This window comes from Triticum urartu, chromosome 3A (genome assembly GCF_056163025.1).
Source record: "Triticum urartu cultivar PI428250 chromosome 3A, HENAU_Tu73, whole genome shotgun sequence".
Classification (NCBI taxonomy): domain Eukaryota; kingdom Viridiplantae; phylum Streptophyta; class Magnoliopsida; order Poales; family Poaceae; genus Triticum; species Triticum urartu.
The window spans coordinates 698,624,515-698,641,751 of record NC_141875.1 but is presented as its reverse complement, the minus strand read 5'-3'; the positions used below and the strand labels follow the sequence as shown (position 1 = coordinate 698,641,751).

The following is a 17,237-nucleotide window of genomic DNA, read 5'->3' as shown; positions in this document are numbered from 1 at the left end:
AGCAGAGAAGTACGGGCCAAAAATTACAACGTTGGTGAATTAGTTCTACGCCTGCCGGACAAGAAAAAGGACAAACTCAAGCCCAAGTGGGAAGGTTCCTTCATCATCGACCAAGTCCTGACTGGTGGTGCGTACCGCCTGCGAAGTGCATCGGATAACCGACTCGAGCCGAACCCATGGAACGCAGCCCGCCTCCGAAGATTCTATGCCTAGCGCCGGATCCTGTGTTCGTCTCCTTACTCTGTCCATTTTTTATATATACCTTCTGTCTTACATTTCTCTCCTTCTCTCTCTCTCTCTTTCCCTCTTATAGCCTTTAGAGGCTCACAAAGTGAAGCGCTATCCGCGCTCAGCAAACCTGGGGGCTTCTTTCGATAGAAGCTTATTTCTACGGGCTTCACGCCCAACACATGTGTCAAACTTCCGCATGTACCTTTTATTCACCACTATATGCATCGATATGACTTAAGTTTTGGCCAAGCTGGGTTGCCTGGCTCCTGTGCTTACCCCTACGTTCCCGATTGTTCGACTAGGCGGTAAAGGGAGCACCTCTGCGATTGTTACTGCCGGGTCAGCCGGACGTGTACCTCAGACTGGGTGAAGTCGAAAGCTAGCGTTCTTAAGGGAATATTCGGTCGGTGAACTAAAGACGATCTTTTTTATTTTTTCAACGTGCCCCCAGATGTTTTTCCTGCGTTTCTCTTTGCAGCATGGACATGCACTTTAGGGCATGCCTCCCAGGGAAAAGAACCCCTAACGGAACTATTCTCCCTGGAAGATGTTTCTTACTAACCATGTAATATAACATAACTAGTCGGGCACTTGTCTGTTCACGCCATAATGACCCCTACGCCTGGTCTCCACGCATTCCCCGGTTCCTATATAACCGCATGGGAATTCAGACACACTCCGGACCGTTAGGTCCCGAGGCTGAAGCGAAAAGGTCGGCCATGACAAATGATCTACAATCCGGCTAGAAGGCATTATAAATGTCAATTACATAGTCATTTTGACTGACTGTACTCCTCTTCAATACCATCTAACAGGCTGTCTAATTTACAGTCCTGCTGGGAATACTTTGCGGCCAACTCTACTTGGCCGTATACTAAGCTCACAGGGATCTCCTTCCCATCGGGCCCGACAGGACCAACCTTGGCCATATGGTTGGGGTCGGCCTGTGAATACCGCGTCTTCACCGTGGCCCAGGCCTCCCTAGCGCCTTGACGACAGGCTGATATCTTCCACAACTGGAAGTGCCGCCGTGCTCCCCTCGGCTTCTCCGCAAGCTCTCCAAGACCTTCGGGCGTGGAGACGGATGGCCACAGGGCCTGGGCGACGCCTCGCATCGCCTGTCGAACTCGATCGAGCAATTGCAAGAGCTCGAGAAGAAGGTCACCCGTAGAACCGGGCATCTCCTCTGCAGGACGACCTGTTAACATACCTGCGGATGTTGCTCTGTTAATCGACGGCACCGCCGAACATTCTTTCAAAAGGTTCGTTCAAGCACTTACTAAATATGCCGCGCCGAAGCCGCTGTTTCTCCTTCACGGAGTCTGACAGCTGGGCACGAACATCTTTTAGCTCGACGCCCAGCCGGGTGTTGGCATCTTGGAGAACGTTCTTCTCCCCCATCACCTTTAGTAGCACCCTCTCACCAGCCTTTAGTTGGCGTAGGAGGTGTTGCCTTTCCGGATTCAATTCGGCGCCATCTGCAATTTTATTTGTTAGATTCACACCAAAGCCGTGCTTCTCCACATACTTATCTTTCGAAATGTATATTACCAGAGGGGGTCTCCTTAGGCTCCCCTGCCGCGGCTAGTGCGGCCTCCAGTTGGGCTTTGCACTCTTCCAGCTCCTGGGACAGTAGGGAATTCTTTTCTGTAAGAACCTGCATTTCAAATGATCCTTACACCAGTTATTCTAACTGTTTTCAGTCTCGGGGGCTACTGCTACATATATATTTACCAAAATTTTCTTACCCGTATGTCTTTTACATATTGCTCCGTGGCTCTGGCTAGACCATTTTGAGCGGCACGGAGGTGCGCATCTCCCGAATTGAAGGCATCTAATGCCTCTTGGGAGAAGCAAGCGTCGCGAAGAATTGTCCGGCGATGCCTGTGGTTCATGGCACTTTCCACCTCAGAGTTGGTGGTAGATAACCCGTCCGCATCCTCCATCGGAGGAACGTCTGACACATGCCTTGCGTTCGCTTCCGCCCCCGGACCAGGCTTTGGAGCCTGGCTGGTGGAGGCGCGATTAGCAGCCTCTCCGGATATAGTCCGGCGAGGTCTCTTTGTCCTGAAAAGGGGCACGAGTGTCAAATGTGCCTCGAAGGTATAACAACTGGGATAAAGGGGCGCGCCATACCTTCGCGCTGATGGCTCGGTCCGGACTGCACCTCTTTTCTGCCCATGGGGCCCTGCGGCCCCTGGTTGGTTTGTCGCCGCAGGTTCGGCCTTCCGCCTCAAAAACCTCCCCTGCAAAGTTCGGTTGCAATCAGGAAATTGAACACGCGTGGACGGACCCCTGTCCGGGGTACAGGGACTTCGGTCTCAGGTACCTAGGGTGTTCGGATTAGCCCTGGGTAATCGGTCGTAATGGCCATCAAGGCGATGTCCTCGCTCAATTGATGGAACACTCCATCAATCAGCTCCACAGATATGTCCGGATCCTCTTGAGAGGCCGGGTCGAGAGACCGTCCTGGGTCCTCGGGTTGTGGAGGCGGGCTGCTTATGTCCTTAACGGCCCGGCGCAGTTCCTGCGTTGAAGTCATCAGACTAAGTATTTAACAATGGGAACACTAAACGGATGAGCAAGTAAATGCGACCACTTACCCAGCTTGGGGGATTGTGCATAGAGAATCCACCCTGTCGGTTGACGCGGAGAAATTCCTCATCTTCTCCCTTGTATAAAGTGGACAAGATCTTTAATAGAGCGGCAACTGAATCTGGCCCTTTATGGCCGTAGCGGGTGGCGTCATCCTTCCTGTTGAAATCCCACATGGGGTGACATCTGTACTGAAACGGCTGCACCCCCCGCATGATGCATTCGGCCATAACTCTGATCATGGTTAGTCTGGAATGGGCCAACAATCTTATTCGGCCCATGAGATAAATGATGTCCCTGTCACCTTCCCTTTGAGGGCTCCGTGGACGCCAGCTTAGGCGCTTCTTTAAAGGAGCACTATCGAACTCTGGGAGGCCGATCCGGACAGGATCCGGCAGCGGGACGTCTTCTATATAGAACCATTCCGAGGGCCAATCTTCGGACGCCTTCTTCGGGGTTCCGGACAGATATCCGGTCCCGGCGATGGGCCATACTTCGGCTCCGCCCACTTGATACATTGACCCTTTCTTGGAACGGGGCACGAGGCAAAATAGCTCCTTCCACAGTCCGAAATGAGCTTCAATACCCAAGAACAGCTCGCAGAGGGCTACAAAGACCGCGATATGCAATACTGAGGCAGGCGTGAGATGATGTAGCTGGAGGCCGTAGAACTCCAGCAGCCCCCAAAGAAACGGGTGGATGGGAAATCCGAGCCCCCTTGTTAAGTAATGGACAAGGCACACCCGCTCTCCTTTGGATGGATTAGGGGCATTCTTTGCTTGCTCTCCGCCGTTGTAGACGGCAAGACCGGCTCGGACCGGGACCATATAGGCCGAGGGGAGAAATCCCTTGGTCTGAAGCGTCACTAGCTCGCTATGCGGAGCAGAACATCTCTCCCAATATCCAGGCTTAGGGTTGGAAGGACGAGCGGAGAAGTTGCGGTGGCTGGCCATGGTGGAATGGACCTTTGTCGGATGCGCTCTGATGAACACTCGTGGAGGGGAGAAGGTGTGGATTGGATCTAAATCCTCGTCCCCTTAAAAAGGGCAACTCATTTACGCGGCTAGGGGTGTGAACGTAAAAACACTCAGACTTTTCATATTCGTCTGACACGTGGAAAACGGCCATTATTGGGCGTAGAAGCCGAGGAGCGCAACATCTACAAGAAACCGGACTTTATTCAAACATGTACAAGGAATTTGGAGGAGAACCCGCCTTGCAATGCCGAAGACAATCTGCGCGCCGGACTCATCGTCATTGAAGCCTGGTTCGGGGGCTACTGAGGGAGTCCTGGATTAGGGGGTGTTCGGATAGCCGAACTATACCTTCAGCCGGACTCCTGGACTATGAAGATACAAGATCGAAGACTCCGTCCCGTGTCCGGAAGGGACTTTCCTTGGCGTGGAAGGCAAGCTTGGCGATACGGATGATCAGATCTCCTACCATTGTAACCGACTTTATGTAACCCTAACCCTCTCCGGTGTCTATATAAACCAGAGGGTTTTAGACCGTAGGACAACATACACATCAACAATCATACCATAGGCTAGCTTCTAGGGTTTAGCCGCTCTGATCTCGTGGTAGATCAACTCTTGTACTACCCATATCATCAATATTAATCAAGCAGGACATAGGGTTTTACCTCCATCGAGAGGGCCCGAACCTGGGTAAAACTTCGTGTCCCCTGCCTCCTGTTACCATCCGGCCTAGACGCACAGTTCGGGACCCCCTACCTGAGATCCGCCGGTTTTGACACCGACACCCGCCTCTGCGCCTGCCGCCGTTGGAAATATTCCGTCCAAGCCGTGTGGTTGTCGGTGGCGTACTGTGGGAGGGCGCGCTGCTCCTCCGACAGGGACGACCGCACGCGGTCGACCTCCGCGGCGAAGACGCCGGGGCGCGTGTCGATGTCGGGAACAGGGGGATGGGGACGCCGCCGTTGCTGAGCTTTCACCCCATCAGCCCGGCGCGCATGTCCGGCGGCGTCGGGATGTTCGCCCCGAAGAGAAGCCAAGACTCACACTCCTGGAGCGTGTGGCGGCCGAAGCCGTTGGCCGCCGCGGCGTCGCTGGGGAAGCGTTCGGCCATGAAGAGAGAAGGGGAAGGAGAGGGAAGGGGAGAGCGGCAGAGCTCGGCGGCGGAAGGGAGGGACGGCAGCTGGTTTGGGCTCGGCAGACTCGGGCTGGTGTGGCCAGCGGCGAGGAAAGCCTCTGTTTTATATAGCCCCAGGCCGTGTGAACGCGTGGCAGAAGGGGAGGCGTCGCCGCGCCTGCCCGCCCATGACGCGCCGCCCGTGAGGAATCAATGGCAAGGCTGACCGGCGGCAGCCTTGCCATTGATTCCCCGCGGGAAACCGATGCGTTCTGGGGAAGACGAGGCGCGTGCCGCTGACTCGGCGAGCCCGCCGAGCTTTCGCGCCAAAACCCCTTGCCCCGTCGCCCCCGAGCGCCCCCACAGCGCGCCGGGTTCGGCCTAGGGCTGATGGCGCCGATTTCGGCCCAAGCCGGCGAAAAACAGGTTTCTGAAGGCGTGACTGGGCCGAATTTTTGGCGCCGGTGCGGCAAAAACGTCTGGGGAGGACCTGTTGAGGCCGCGGCTGAAGATGCTCTAATGTATTGTCCGATAAAGTTCATGGTGGTAATTTAGGTGAAACTTTTCAGTGAGCTTGCTGTAGTACGCATACGTATTGCAGACTAAGAAATGAAGCGCGTCCATCAAAGGATCTAGTTCTTTCTAGGCAAAAATCTCCCGTACGATCGATCCAGTCGTCCAGCAGCAGGACGACGGGCTTCACTCAGGCCGCATTATTTTTGAAAAATATCAAAACCGTGTGTTATTCTAAAAATTAATAAAAAATGTTTTATTTAAAAAAAATTAGCTCGAGAGAGACGGCGAACCGAACCCTAGATATTAGGAAGCGATGTACAACAGAATTTCAACAGAATCTAACCAGGTAACGTACAACAGGAAAACTAATGTCAAGGATCTAGACGTCAACGTACCACACTCGGTGCAGATGCGGCGGCGAGGCATGGGAAAGGCCAAGTCGGAGAACCGCCGGACGAGGTCCTCGCCGCCAGCCACCGCCCTCGCCTCCACAATCACCACGAACTCCTCATCATCATCAACAAACCCGAGAAAAGCATTTCTCCCATGCACGGGAGGTCCCGTGCATGGGAGGGCCGTTCATTTTTCTTGGAGATTTGATGTTGTGCATTAATGATTTTTGTAGTTTGTCAGATCTTTCTCTGACCACATGCAGGCCTATGCTCCACCATCCCATGCTTTGTTATTTTATTTCCAAGTTTAAAACTACATTATCTTTTAAAGCAAAAGTACAATTTATAATCCGTTTGCATATTTGTGTTTATGACAAGGAGAACTTTATAACGAGACCACTTTTGAATGTGTTTCAGCATGTTCTAAAAATAATCAAATTTTAAAACAAAATGAAACACTATTAAAAGTACACAAAACTATGAAATACTTTATCAAACACTATTAAAGTTCAAAGTTTTGTTTGAATAACTCATTGTTGAATTTTTGCATTGAATTAATATTGTATGAAACAAGTTTGAACCATGGTGGTTTACTTGTAAAAAGGTATTTTCTAAAAATATATTTAATATTGGTCTTGTTTTAAAGATCTTGTCAGAAAAAACACAATTATGCAAACAGAATGCAAATCAAACTTTTATTTCAACATACAATATGCATCTATTTATTTGGATAAAACTAAGTGAGTAAAATAACATGTGAATGTATGCTAGATGAGAGAGAAAATGTTATAGGTGATGTCAGTGGTCCCACATAGTAATAAACAAGGCGGTGGATGCATGCACGGGAGGTCCCGTGCATGGTAGAAAATCATCTCTCACAACCACCAACGCTATGTGTCCTCGCCCACTTCTTTCCTCCGGATTGCCACTGGAAAACACGGTACAACTTGGTTTTGACAATTAGCAATAGCTCACCATGACACTCTGCGAGCCAGACTACCGAACTATATGGAATTGTCTGTGCGCTAAGTTCATCACCAAGAAACGACAATACCACCAAATTGTTGGCAAGCTCGACAACAGCAAGACGATAATTTGGATAAATCAACACGTAGAGGGTGCCTTTCACGAAAATCAGACTGTAAAGGTGGTACCCTTCATCGCACCAAGCCACTTGCCATTGAGCATCCCCAATGCGGCAGTAGTAGATGTCGCGGTACCATGGCGTGAAGGCGAGGACGAGGTCGCCAGAAAAGAGAACACCTCCAATGGGTGTCGTCGGGGGATGGGCCAGGCTTGCTCGCTCACCTGTGAGGAGGTTGCAGATGCAAAACTCGGGGCGGCTGGTGGTAAAGATGTTTCTGATGGCGACACGACAGCCGAAGGAGTAGAAGCAGGTGCGGGTGACTTCTTTGGGGGTGAAGAGCCGGCTGAAGCAGGTGGAGCTGCGGCGTCCATGGGCCATGGGGCTGCACGGGAGGCGGAAGCAGAGGATGCGGCGGAGGGAGACGTGGAAGAGCGCTTCCGAGGCAGAGGTCTTGTTGTGGACGAGGAGGAGCGGACCCTGCGAGGCGAGGTTGGACGATGACATCAGGAGGTGAGCCCGGTAGGCGCGGCAGGCGGCAACAAGGGCGAAGAAGTCCTCCAGGGTCGTCAGCCGGCTCGCGATCAATGCAATCAGCTCTGGTAGGAGGTACGGCGGCGACGGCGAGGCGCTTTCTTCAGGGTTTGTTGGAGCCTAGCCAGAACAGTGTGCTTTCATGTGGTTAGACAAAAAGGTAACCAACTACCAGGAGTATTAAATTATCAATGCATGACATCGGATCTTCAACCAAAATCAACGGCTGGGAGAAATGCTTTTCTCTTGGTGGTTGTAGCTTGTTCTTTAATAGACATGAGTTTGCTGGTTGCCTTGGTCCAGATCATCCGGGAGTTCGAAGAGACTGCTTGTACTTTACTGGAAGCTTTGGGAATTGGAGCGAGTATTCTTTGGTTGATAGATCTTTGTATGAAATTGTCGCCGACTACCCAGGGCGAGCACTGCAGGAGGATTGTGTACCACTGGCTTGGATCCTTCCAAGCATTTGTTGATGCAGTACAATGCGTATAAAAACTGCCCAGAAGTTCTCATGGTACATGTCTGCTCACTTGTGACTTGTTAATGGATTACTTTTGCATTTTATGTTTGTTAATCAAAATATTCAGGTTATTCTTTAGCAACAACTGTATATGAAGTTGTGTATGAATGGACGTCCCGCTTACAGACTTTTTCAAATATTTGACAGTAATGTTCATCAAATTAGTTTTGGGGCATGGTTTGCTTATTCTCTAATTGATGACAGCAATAATGAAATGGATATTTAGGGAATGAATGTAGACCATCACTTCCCTTAAAAGAATCCACACATGCTGTAGAGGGAGATTGCAATCTAACTAAATGTCTTGTTGGGATTGCGTAGAAAGGCCTTGGTAGTGTGTGTCGCTTCGTTCACTCCTGCAATGAGCGGAAGCTAGAATTTCCTTCCTAGGCCAGGTCGTGCGGAGGGAACACAAGGGCGGTACAAACTAATAATCAATATGCACAGCCCTTCCCCTTGCTATTGTCTATATCTATTTAGTTTGATTGCATCATGGATCGGACGCCCCTGAAAGCAATGGCATGCACAGAGGTAGTCTTACACTGTATCGAGGTTGCCAAATCCATTCAGGGGGGAAACTATGGAGTTCACATTAAGACTAACAAAAGTGTGTGATACTAGGTAGAGATTTTATTTGTGAAGGTCATGTCTCCAATGTAGATACCCATTGTTTAGCCAAGCTGTAGCTGCCTCAGAACTTTGGTCGTTGTATTTGGATAAGAGATGTTGGAAGGTTTATGAGAAATGTCGCTTTTGTTGCTGCAAAGAATCCAATGGTCACATTATTTTTTCAGTGTGCTGTGCCTAGGTATGTTTGGAGGATTGTTGTCGTGGTTCTGGATGTTGGATAAATTACCCTGTAAGATGATGAGGCGTGGGTATTAAATTTTTAGGTGCCAAGGGAGATGTTTTGCTTATGATGGAGTTGCAGCGTTGCGTGCTTTAGTAATCTGTACTAAGTTAAATCTAATGCTGTTATTTCTATGACGTTCACATGTGCTGTCTTATTGGTTTGCCTTGCAGAAGAGAAATTGACCTGGGAAGCAAACGGTGCTTCGGGGCCCAGTTGTTGTCGGCAGCGGCGACAGAGTGAACAAGTAGTGACAAGTAGTGATGGATGTGGGGAGCCCCATTAGGGCATGTACAATGGTTGATAAGATAGTCTTATCTTAAGTTTTGCATGTAAATTAGAGATGACAAAAAATATGTCTACAATAGGTCATCTTTTAGCCTTATCTTTAATAATTAGTTGTTTCTAAAAAATATGGTGAGACAAATTGTGCTAAGAGATCATCTTTTGTCTTCTTTTAAATAAGATAAGACAATCCTTCTCTTTGATTTCTCTCTCCTCCACTTCATCATTTATCCTATATGACACTCTTAAGTTAGAACCATTGTATATGCCCTTAGTATGCTTTGCGGTCTGTAGTGTGGAGTATTTAACAAAAAACAATCACAATTCATTAAACCGTTCCATAAGCTACCACTTTACAAATTTATATCAAAAACTACCAATTTTTCTTTAATCTTTAACTAAAAACTAACACATCAATTTAATGACTGATTAGCCAAAAATTATACTACCTGATTAGCGCAGCCAGCCGGAGCGTCCGTCGTGAGCTAGCTAGCTCACGCGCTTACCACCGCCGGCCGAAGCCGCTAGGTCACGACGGGACGCAGCCAGAGCTAGCTAGCTAGCTAGCTCACGCACGCACTGCGGCCAGCCAGAGCTAGCTAGCTATGCGCGGCTGCCGCTTGCTGCTGCCATGGCTCCCGCTTGCCGTCCGCAGCTGCTGCTTGCTTCCGCCACCGCTGTTGCTTGCCGCCGCCGCTGACGAGCTCGCCGGCGGACCTGTTTGCTTTTTATTTTATATTACATAGACCCAATTGCTGTTAAAAAAATTGTAGGGACCTGATTGCATTTGTAAAGTGGACCTAAGCGTGTTTAAAATGGAGGAATCGGTTGATTTACAGATATGGTAGTTTTTAGGGAAAAATTAATAAGGAAGTGGTAGTTTTCGGAATAAATTTGTAAAATGGTAGTTTGTGGGCACGGTTTGACGAATGGAAAACGCTCAGCGTCAACCGGCTGAAAAGAAACTTTGCGTCCGCCTCCTTCACTGTGCAACACGTGTCCATGTGGACCTGATGCATGTCTCCACCTTCCCCCGATTTCTAAACCAACGCCCAACGGTTCTTCCCTACTCTATTCTCTCTCATCTCTTCTCTCATGGTCACTAGTGCAGAACCGGGTAATAGCACCGGTTCGTAAGGCCCTTTAGTGCCGGTTCAGGAACCGGCACTAAAGGTTCGGCACTAAAGCCCCCCCCCCTTAGTACCGGTTCAACACGAACCAGTGCTAAAGGGGAACCACGTGGCACGAGCCAGCTCCGGGGGCCGGGAGCCCTTTAGTACCGGTTGGTAACACCAACCGGTACTAAAATGTTTGGGGGTTTTTTGGTTTTATGATTTCTTTTTCATTTAATTTTGTGTTTTCCATTTTAATTCTTTTTCGTTTGCTGGTATTTTACGGTACTACACATTGTACATGTTATGCATATATATATATATATATATATATAGAATTTCTAGTAGAACCAATCATATATATATATCATCAATGTCTCACAAACCATATTAATTCACACATACACACATGTATAGCTATATACAATTTCTCCTACATATGCATGCATGTTGCCTTCGAAGCCAGTGGCATTAGCCTAATTGGTGCCTTCGGAGCACGATGACAATTGGAAGTGGTTCATGGGGGCGGTAGCGGGTAATAGTATTCTCCCTTCGGATTTATGACCTGGTCGAGCAAAAATCCCGCTATTTCCTCTTGAAGTGGTTCGACGCGCTCCGTTGGTAGGAGCTTGTCCCGCACCTCTTTGAACTGTTAAGAAGGAGATCAATATGCATGTGTATTAGTTGTGTGACTAGATATCGATAATGGTGTAAAAATTGTGAATAGTGTTCTGACAACCGTACCCATTCCTGTCTTTGAGATCTGCTCCTTTCGGATGCCATCATGCGAATGTTCTCGCAAACGCAGAATGCACACACATCAGTACCCTGTGCCTGCTTCAGGGCCTTTATTACGAGAATGGAATTTAATTTGATCAGATAATAATTAATCAAGCATGATAATTAATTAAAGAGATGGCAGCTAGCTAGCTAGCTAGTACTACTTAATTACTTACCTTGGATCGAAACCATTTCAGCTGTGGTTTCCATTCGCCTTCCGTGACGCTGATGAACCTTGCCCAAGCCCTGCCCGCCGACAAAGAAAATGAATGAAGGGGTTATTAAATGGTTTATATCATGAAATGACGAACTAAATAGGCCGAGATATATAGTTAATAATGATTGAAATTACCTGTTGACTATCCTATACAAGATATTGTAGTCACTATTTGCTTTGAGTAGCGAGTCCAGTATTTCAACTGTTCTGGCGTCAACTTTAATGATACACAAGATTCAGTGAAATCTGCATGCACACACGTTTGCATGTCTTAATTAAGCGGGCATATGTAAGAAAAACATGTAGCTAGCTAGCTAGTAGGCAAAAACAGAGAATTTGTAGTAAAAGAAAGTGTGACTCACTGGAAGTTGTAAGGAAGTAGTATATCTTCATTGTATTTGAGGCGCTTCAAGAACTCTAGCATGCTGTCCTCTACCTGCTTTTCATAATACTTGCTCATTTTCCATGTGTATTCATTAACAGTGTTTGGGTCAATGAACCCAATGCCATAGCGTCCACCTTTTCTCATTTCATACATCTTCATCCTGCATAATACCACAGAAAAGAATATAGTGAGGATAATTACAGGTAATGATTGATCAAAAGGATCACTACAGCTAGCTTGAGACTTAAATTACAGAAAGAAATCACTTACAGACAATAGCAACTGACGATAGATTTGTCGAGTGCGTCTTGATTGTATAACTGAAACAGTTCAGAATACTCAACGGCCACAACTTTCTCATGGTAGTAATCATCCTTCTTGACATCCACCATGAGGGACTCTCGATTGGATCTCTTGGTAATGTCCATGTACCATTGATGCAATTCATACATCCTCGTTGGGAGCTTGTTGACATCTTCTGGCTTGACCAAAGGTTCGCCCCGGACATATTTCCATTTTATTTCCTCCTCTGTAATCCCAGGCATGTCCTCGATCTCGAGGAGTTGTCCAACAGTGATCTTCAGTTCTTCAGCCTGCATTATATGCTCCTGGGTTATTACCACATCACCCACGTCGGGAACGTAAACTGTTTGGCCACAATAATATTGGGCGCGCGTACTGTCACGTGTTGTTGGCGGCACAACAAGCGGGGGGATCGATTGCGCCGCCTGTTTTCCCAGCTGGGCAACGGTTTTCCCGCATTTTTCAACGGGTGCTTGTTGTTTGCTCGAGCTCGAGCTCGCGTCCTTCTGTAGACGTCGTCGATGTAACTTCCTGATGTGGCGCTCATAGTCTGTGTCAACAGGCTTAGGAGCTGGTGCTTGAGCCATACGAATGAAGTGATCAACTACTTCCACAGGCACTTTCTCCCTTGGCGGCGGTGGCGGTTTCGGTCCAAAATGGGCGTCGAGTTCTGCCTGCACTATGGCATTGGTTTGCTCCTCGGTCCTGTCGTAAGCCCTCACAGGAAGAGGAGTACTGAGGTTTGGACCATATTTATATCGCTTGCCTCCGCCTGTACTTCCTGTACTATGACCTCGACTCGTACCGCTACGCACCATAGCTGCGGGGTGTCTCTTCTGCGATTGCTGAGGCGGCGGAGACGGCTGACGGGGCTGAGTTGGACGAGGAGGACTGGCCTGAAGCTGTGCCGGACTTGCAGTGGCCTGAGGTTGTGCTGGACTTGGAGGAGGAGTGGACGTCTGACGCTGTGTCGGACTTGGAGGAGGAGTGGCCTGACACTTTGCCGGACTTGGAGGAGGAGTGGCCTCATGCGTTGGTGGACTTGGAGGAGCGGGAGTCTGCTGACTCGGTGGCGGACTTCGACGAGGAGTCGGGTGACGCGGTGTCTGTGGCCTTCGAAAGATGATGCAATCCTTTCTCCATAGGATGACACGATGTATGGCCTCTCCCAATGTGTGCTCGTCGTCACCTCCAGGAATGTCAAGCTGTAGCTCCGAATATGGGTCCACCACCTCATCAACCAAGACACGAGCATAGCCCGCTGGAATCGGGTTGCAATGGAAGGTTGCCTCGGGGGAATTTGAAAAAGCAACGGCGTCCGCCACCTTCATGGATATGTTCTTCATTTTGAAGTGTAGCTCGCAGTTAGTGTTCTCCGTGATGTCATCCACGGGGTATCTATCCAGCACTACTGCGTCGCCCGGGGTGGAACCCACGCTGCTTCTCGGCATGGATGGGGCGGTGGTATCCAATGCTGGATCATCCGCTAGCTGCTGCAGCTGCTGAGACCCCCTTTGCTGGCTAAGTGAGTCGATCTGCTCCTGCTGTTGCTGGAATTTAGCTGCCAATTCCGCTTGACTTGCTTCTAGGCCTTGAAGGCGTTCATAGTCCCGCTTCCTCTGCTCCTCCTCCATCTTCCTCTTCTTATCCTCCGCAATCTTCTTTCTCGCACGGGTTCTGTAGTCGGCGTTCCAGTCCGAAAACCCCTCATACCACGGAAGAGCGCCCTTGCCTCGTGTTCTTCCCGGGTGTTCAGGATTTCCCAGGGCACGCGTAAGCTCGTCGTTCTCTCTGTTAGGCTGGAACACCCCCGATCGAGCCTCTTCTATTGCAACAAGTAGCGCATCGTCGGCTCCGTTCAGACATGCCTTCATCGAAACATTGCCTGTCTTCGGGTCCAACTCCCCCCATGCGCATAGAACCAAGTCCTGCACCTGGGGGGCCAGCTCTTAGTAACCGGAGTGACACTTGCATCCTCCATCTCTTTCTCAGACTTATCCCACTTAGGCATTGCCACCGCGTAGCCACCTGGCCCCAGCTTATGGAACTTATCCTTTTTTTCGGCATTCTTCTTGTTTATTCTTGACCGTTCCTTAGCTAATTCTGAATCCTTGAATTTCACGAAATCGTCCCAATGAGCACTTTGATTCTCTAGTATCCCCTCGAATACTGGAGTGTTCCTTCCTCCCTTGACGTACTTCTCCCACGTCATTCTCTTGTGGTTCTTGAATGCAACCGCCATCTTCCTAAAAGCAGCGTCCTTGACTTTCCGCACATCTACTTCTGTGATATTATCTGGTAGGGTGAAATGTTCCATGAGAGTATCCCAAAGCAGTTTTTTTTGATTCTCGTCGACAAAAGTAACATCTGGACGTGGCTTTGCTGGCTTTCTCCATTCTTGAAGGGAGATCGGGAGTTGGTCCTTCACAAGAACTCCGCACTGACGAACGAACTTGTCTGCAATCTTCTTAGGCGCTAATGGTTCGCCATTAGGTTTGAATGCCTCGATATTGTACTTTACGCCCTCCTTCAACTTTTTGTTCAGGCCTCGTTTCGTCCTTGTGCCTGAAGATTTGCTCGATCCGGATGGCTGAAAGAAGAAAGATCGATTTGTTAATATATCTCCAACTCATTTAAAACATGCAATGATCACCAGATTCCTGCTTATATAAATATATATACCTCGCCGGTGTTTGTTGTTTCAGGATCAACATGTTCTTCATCGTAGTTCATGACTTCATCTTCTCGGTCGTCGCGATCGAATATCATATCACCCTCTCCGGTGTTGTTTAGAAATTCGGAGCCGTCAAAATCTTCTTCATTCTGATCATCATCTGGCCCGCGTATGATATCGAACATGGTCTGTTCTCTCTCTCTGTCGGTATTGTCCGTCATAGCTTTTATTTAACTATGCCAAAAGAAATATAAAACAATTTAGTATAATCTCGAATAATAGATATAATCTCGAATACATCATCTTGAATAATAAATATAATCTCGAATACATCGTCTCGAATAATAGATTTAATCTCGAATACGTCGTCTCGAATAATAGATATAATCTCAATACATCGTCTTGAATAATAGATATATATATAGTCTCGAATACATCATCTCGAATAATAGATATAATATTGAATACATCACTAGCTAGCTAGCTAGCAAGCTAATAAAGATCGAATACTACAGAGTAATCTAGGGCACTCGCGGTTCCTGAGGTGCGGGCGGTGGACACCCAAAGAGAAGGAACCATCACTGGATCATAGCTCGGGTGATCTCCCCAAAGAACCTGTCAGGTATTGGAGAACCTGACGTCCATAGCAGCCATGTAGCGATGGACGTGCTCGTCCTCCTCCCTGACACGGCGACGTACCACCTCCGGCGGGGCCGGCTCCCTCCGCACCGAAAGTGGCCCACGCGAATGCCACCAAAGGAGATGAGGGTCGACGACGGGACCCGGGGCCGGGTTCCTCACCAAGCGTCGCGCCCCTGAAGGTAGCACCTCCCAGTGCCAGCCCGGCGGAGCCCAGTCTCGGACATGGGTCCTCTGAAGCAGGACGTCGTCGCGGACGTGTCGACGACGAGGATGCGGGCCGGGCATCGTCGACAACAAAATACTATATGCCGCAAAAGTAAAGTAACATTTTTTAAATGATGGATTGTGATGATTTCATATATGCAAATTCTAAATTTTATAACTAAAAATATAAGAAACTAAAAAAACATCGATCATCGTCTAACAATTTGAAATTAATCTAATTCATCTAGCTAGCTAAAACTAACATTTTCTAAATTTCTAACATTTCTATATAACTAACATTTCTACATACTATTTGACATTAATCTAATCTAATTAATTAATTCATCTAAAACTTTGTATGAAAAACAGAAAAACAGAAAAAACTAAAAGCTAAAAACAGAAAAATTGTGTGTGTGTGCGCGTCTAGTGTGTGTGTGTAGTGTGTGTGTGTGTGTGTGTGCATGTAGTGTGTGTGTGCGCTACGGTCGGCGCCGGCGCCGGCGCCGGTGTGCGCTACGATTGATTGGAGGGAGGAGAGGGGCCGGGGGAGGTGCTCACAGCGCGCGCGGCGACGGCGAGGCGACGGCCCGGGGCGTGACGGGGCGGCTACGCGGGGACCGCGCGACGGGGGACGGGGACGGCCCGGGGCAGTGACGGAGACGAGGGTGGCGACGGCGAAGGGGGCGGCGACGGGGACAGGGGCGGCGACGGGGATGAGGGCGGCGACGGCAACGGCGCGCGACGGGGGCGGCGTAGGACGGGGGCGGTGTCGATCGATCGGGAAGAAACAGAGGGGGAGAATGAAATTTTTCGAAGTGTTGTATATATAGAACCCACCTTTAGTACCGGTTGGAGCCACCAACCGGTACTAAAGGTCTATTTTGGCTAGCCCAAGCGGCGGGAAGCGACCCCCTTTAGTACCGGGTGGTGGCTCCAACCGGTACTAAAGGCCCCCCCTTTAGTACCGGTTGGTGCCACGACCCGGTACTAAAGGGTGTGCGCTGCCAGGCGAGGGGCGCAGAAGTTTAGTCCCACCTCGCTAGCCGAGGGGCACTCGCACCTGCTTATAAGCCCCGCCGCCGCTGCTGTCTCGAGCTCCTCTCTAAAGCAGGCCTTCTGGGCCTACCTCTGCTACTCTGCCCTGTGGGGCCTATTGGGCTTGCGGGCCTGCATCCTGGCCCAACAACAGGTTGGGTTTCTAGTCGTATGCAGGCCGCTGTGGCCCGGTAGGTGGGCTTTTTTCATTTAGTTTTTTCTTTTCTGCTTTATTTATTTTGTTTTATTTATTTTTAGTTGTTTTTTGGTGCATTTAGAGTTTCTTTGTGAATATTTTTGATAGTTTTTAGAAACTTTCAGTTAGTGCCGGTAGTTTTTAAATTTGAATAGTTTAAATTTTGAATTATTTGAAATTTGTGTGAATCACTAGTTTGTGAATAACTTAACTTAAAAATACATTTTCCAGTGATTCTTTGTTCTTATGTTTAATATTAGTGTGTTTTATCATTATATTCAATTTGGTAATGCTTAAGTTATTTAAAAAATGAAATGCCTTTGTAACGGATGAGTTTTCGTCCGAAACCCTGATACTTCGAAACAGATTGTCCATTTTGTACACGAAGTGCATCCAGTTTTTGCGGTAACCCTCTCTACTTTTTTGCACATGCTATGTGGGTGAAATTATGATACCATGCCAACTTTCATCCTTTTCTGAGTTCATTTCAAATGCTTTTCAATTTCAGGGTCATTTAGCTGAAAAAATCAGTAAATGCATGAAAGAATTTGCTTGCACATAAAATTTCTTCGCGTTTCAAATGCCAAAACA

General features: G+C 48.5%; 1 protein-coding gene across 1 annotated transcript; it reads right to left on the bottom strand.

Moving 5' to 3' along the window:
• Positions 1–6,693: 6,693 nt before the first annotated feature.
• LOC147981792 (uncharacterized) lies at positions 6,694–7,963 on the bottom strand. The gene is made up of 2 exons (XM_087516109.1): positions 7,925–7,963; positions 6,694–7,563 (listed from the first exon to the last, which is right to left on the bottom strand). The coding sequence occupies exons 1-2, from the start codon at positions 7,961–7,963 to the stop codon at positions 6,694–6,696; spliced, it is 909 nt and encodes a 302-aa protein (XP_087372235.1).
• Between the last annotated feature and the right edge of the window lie 9,274 nt (positions 7,964–17,237).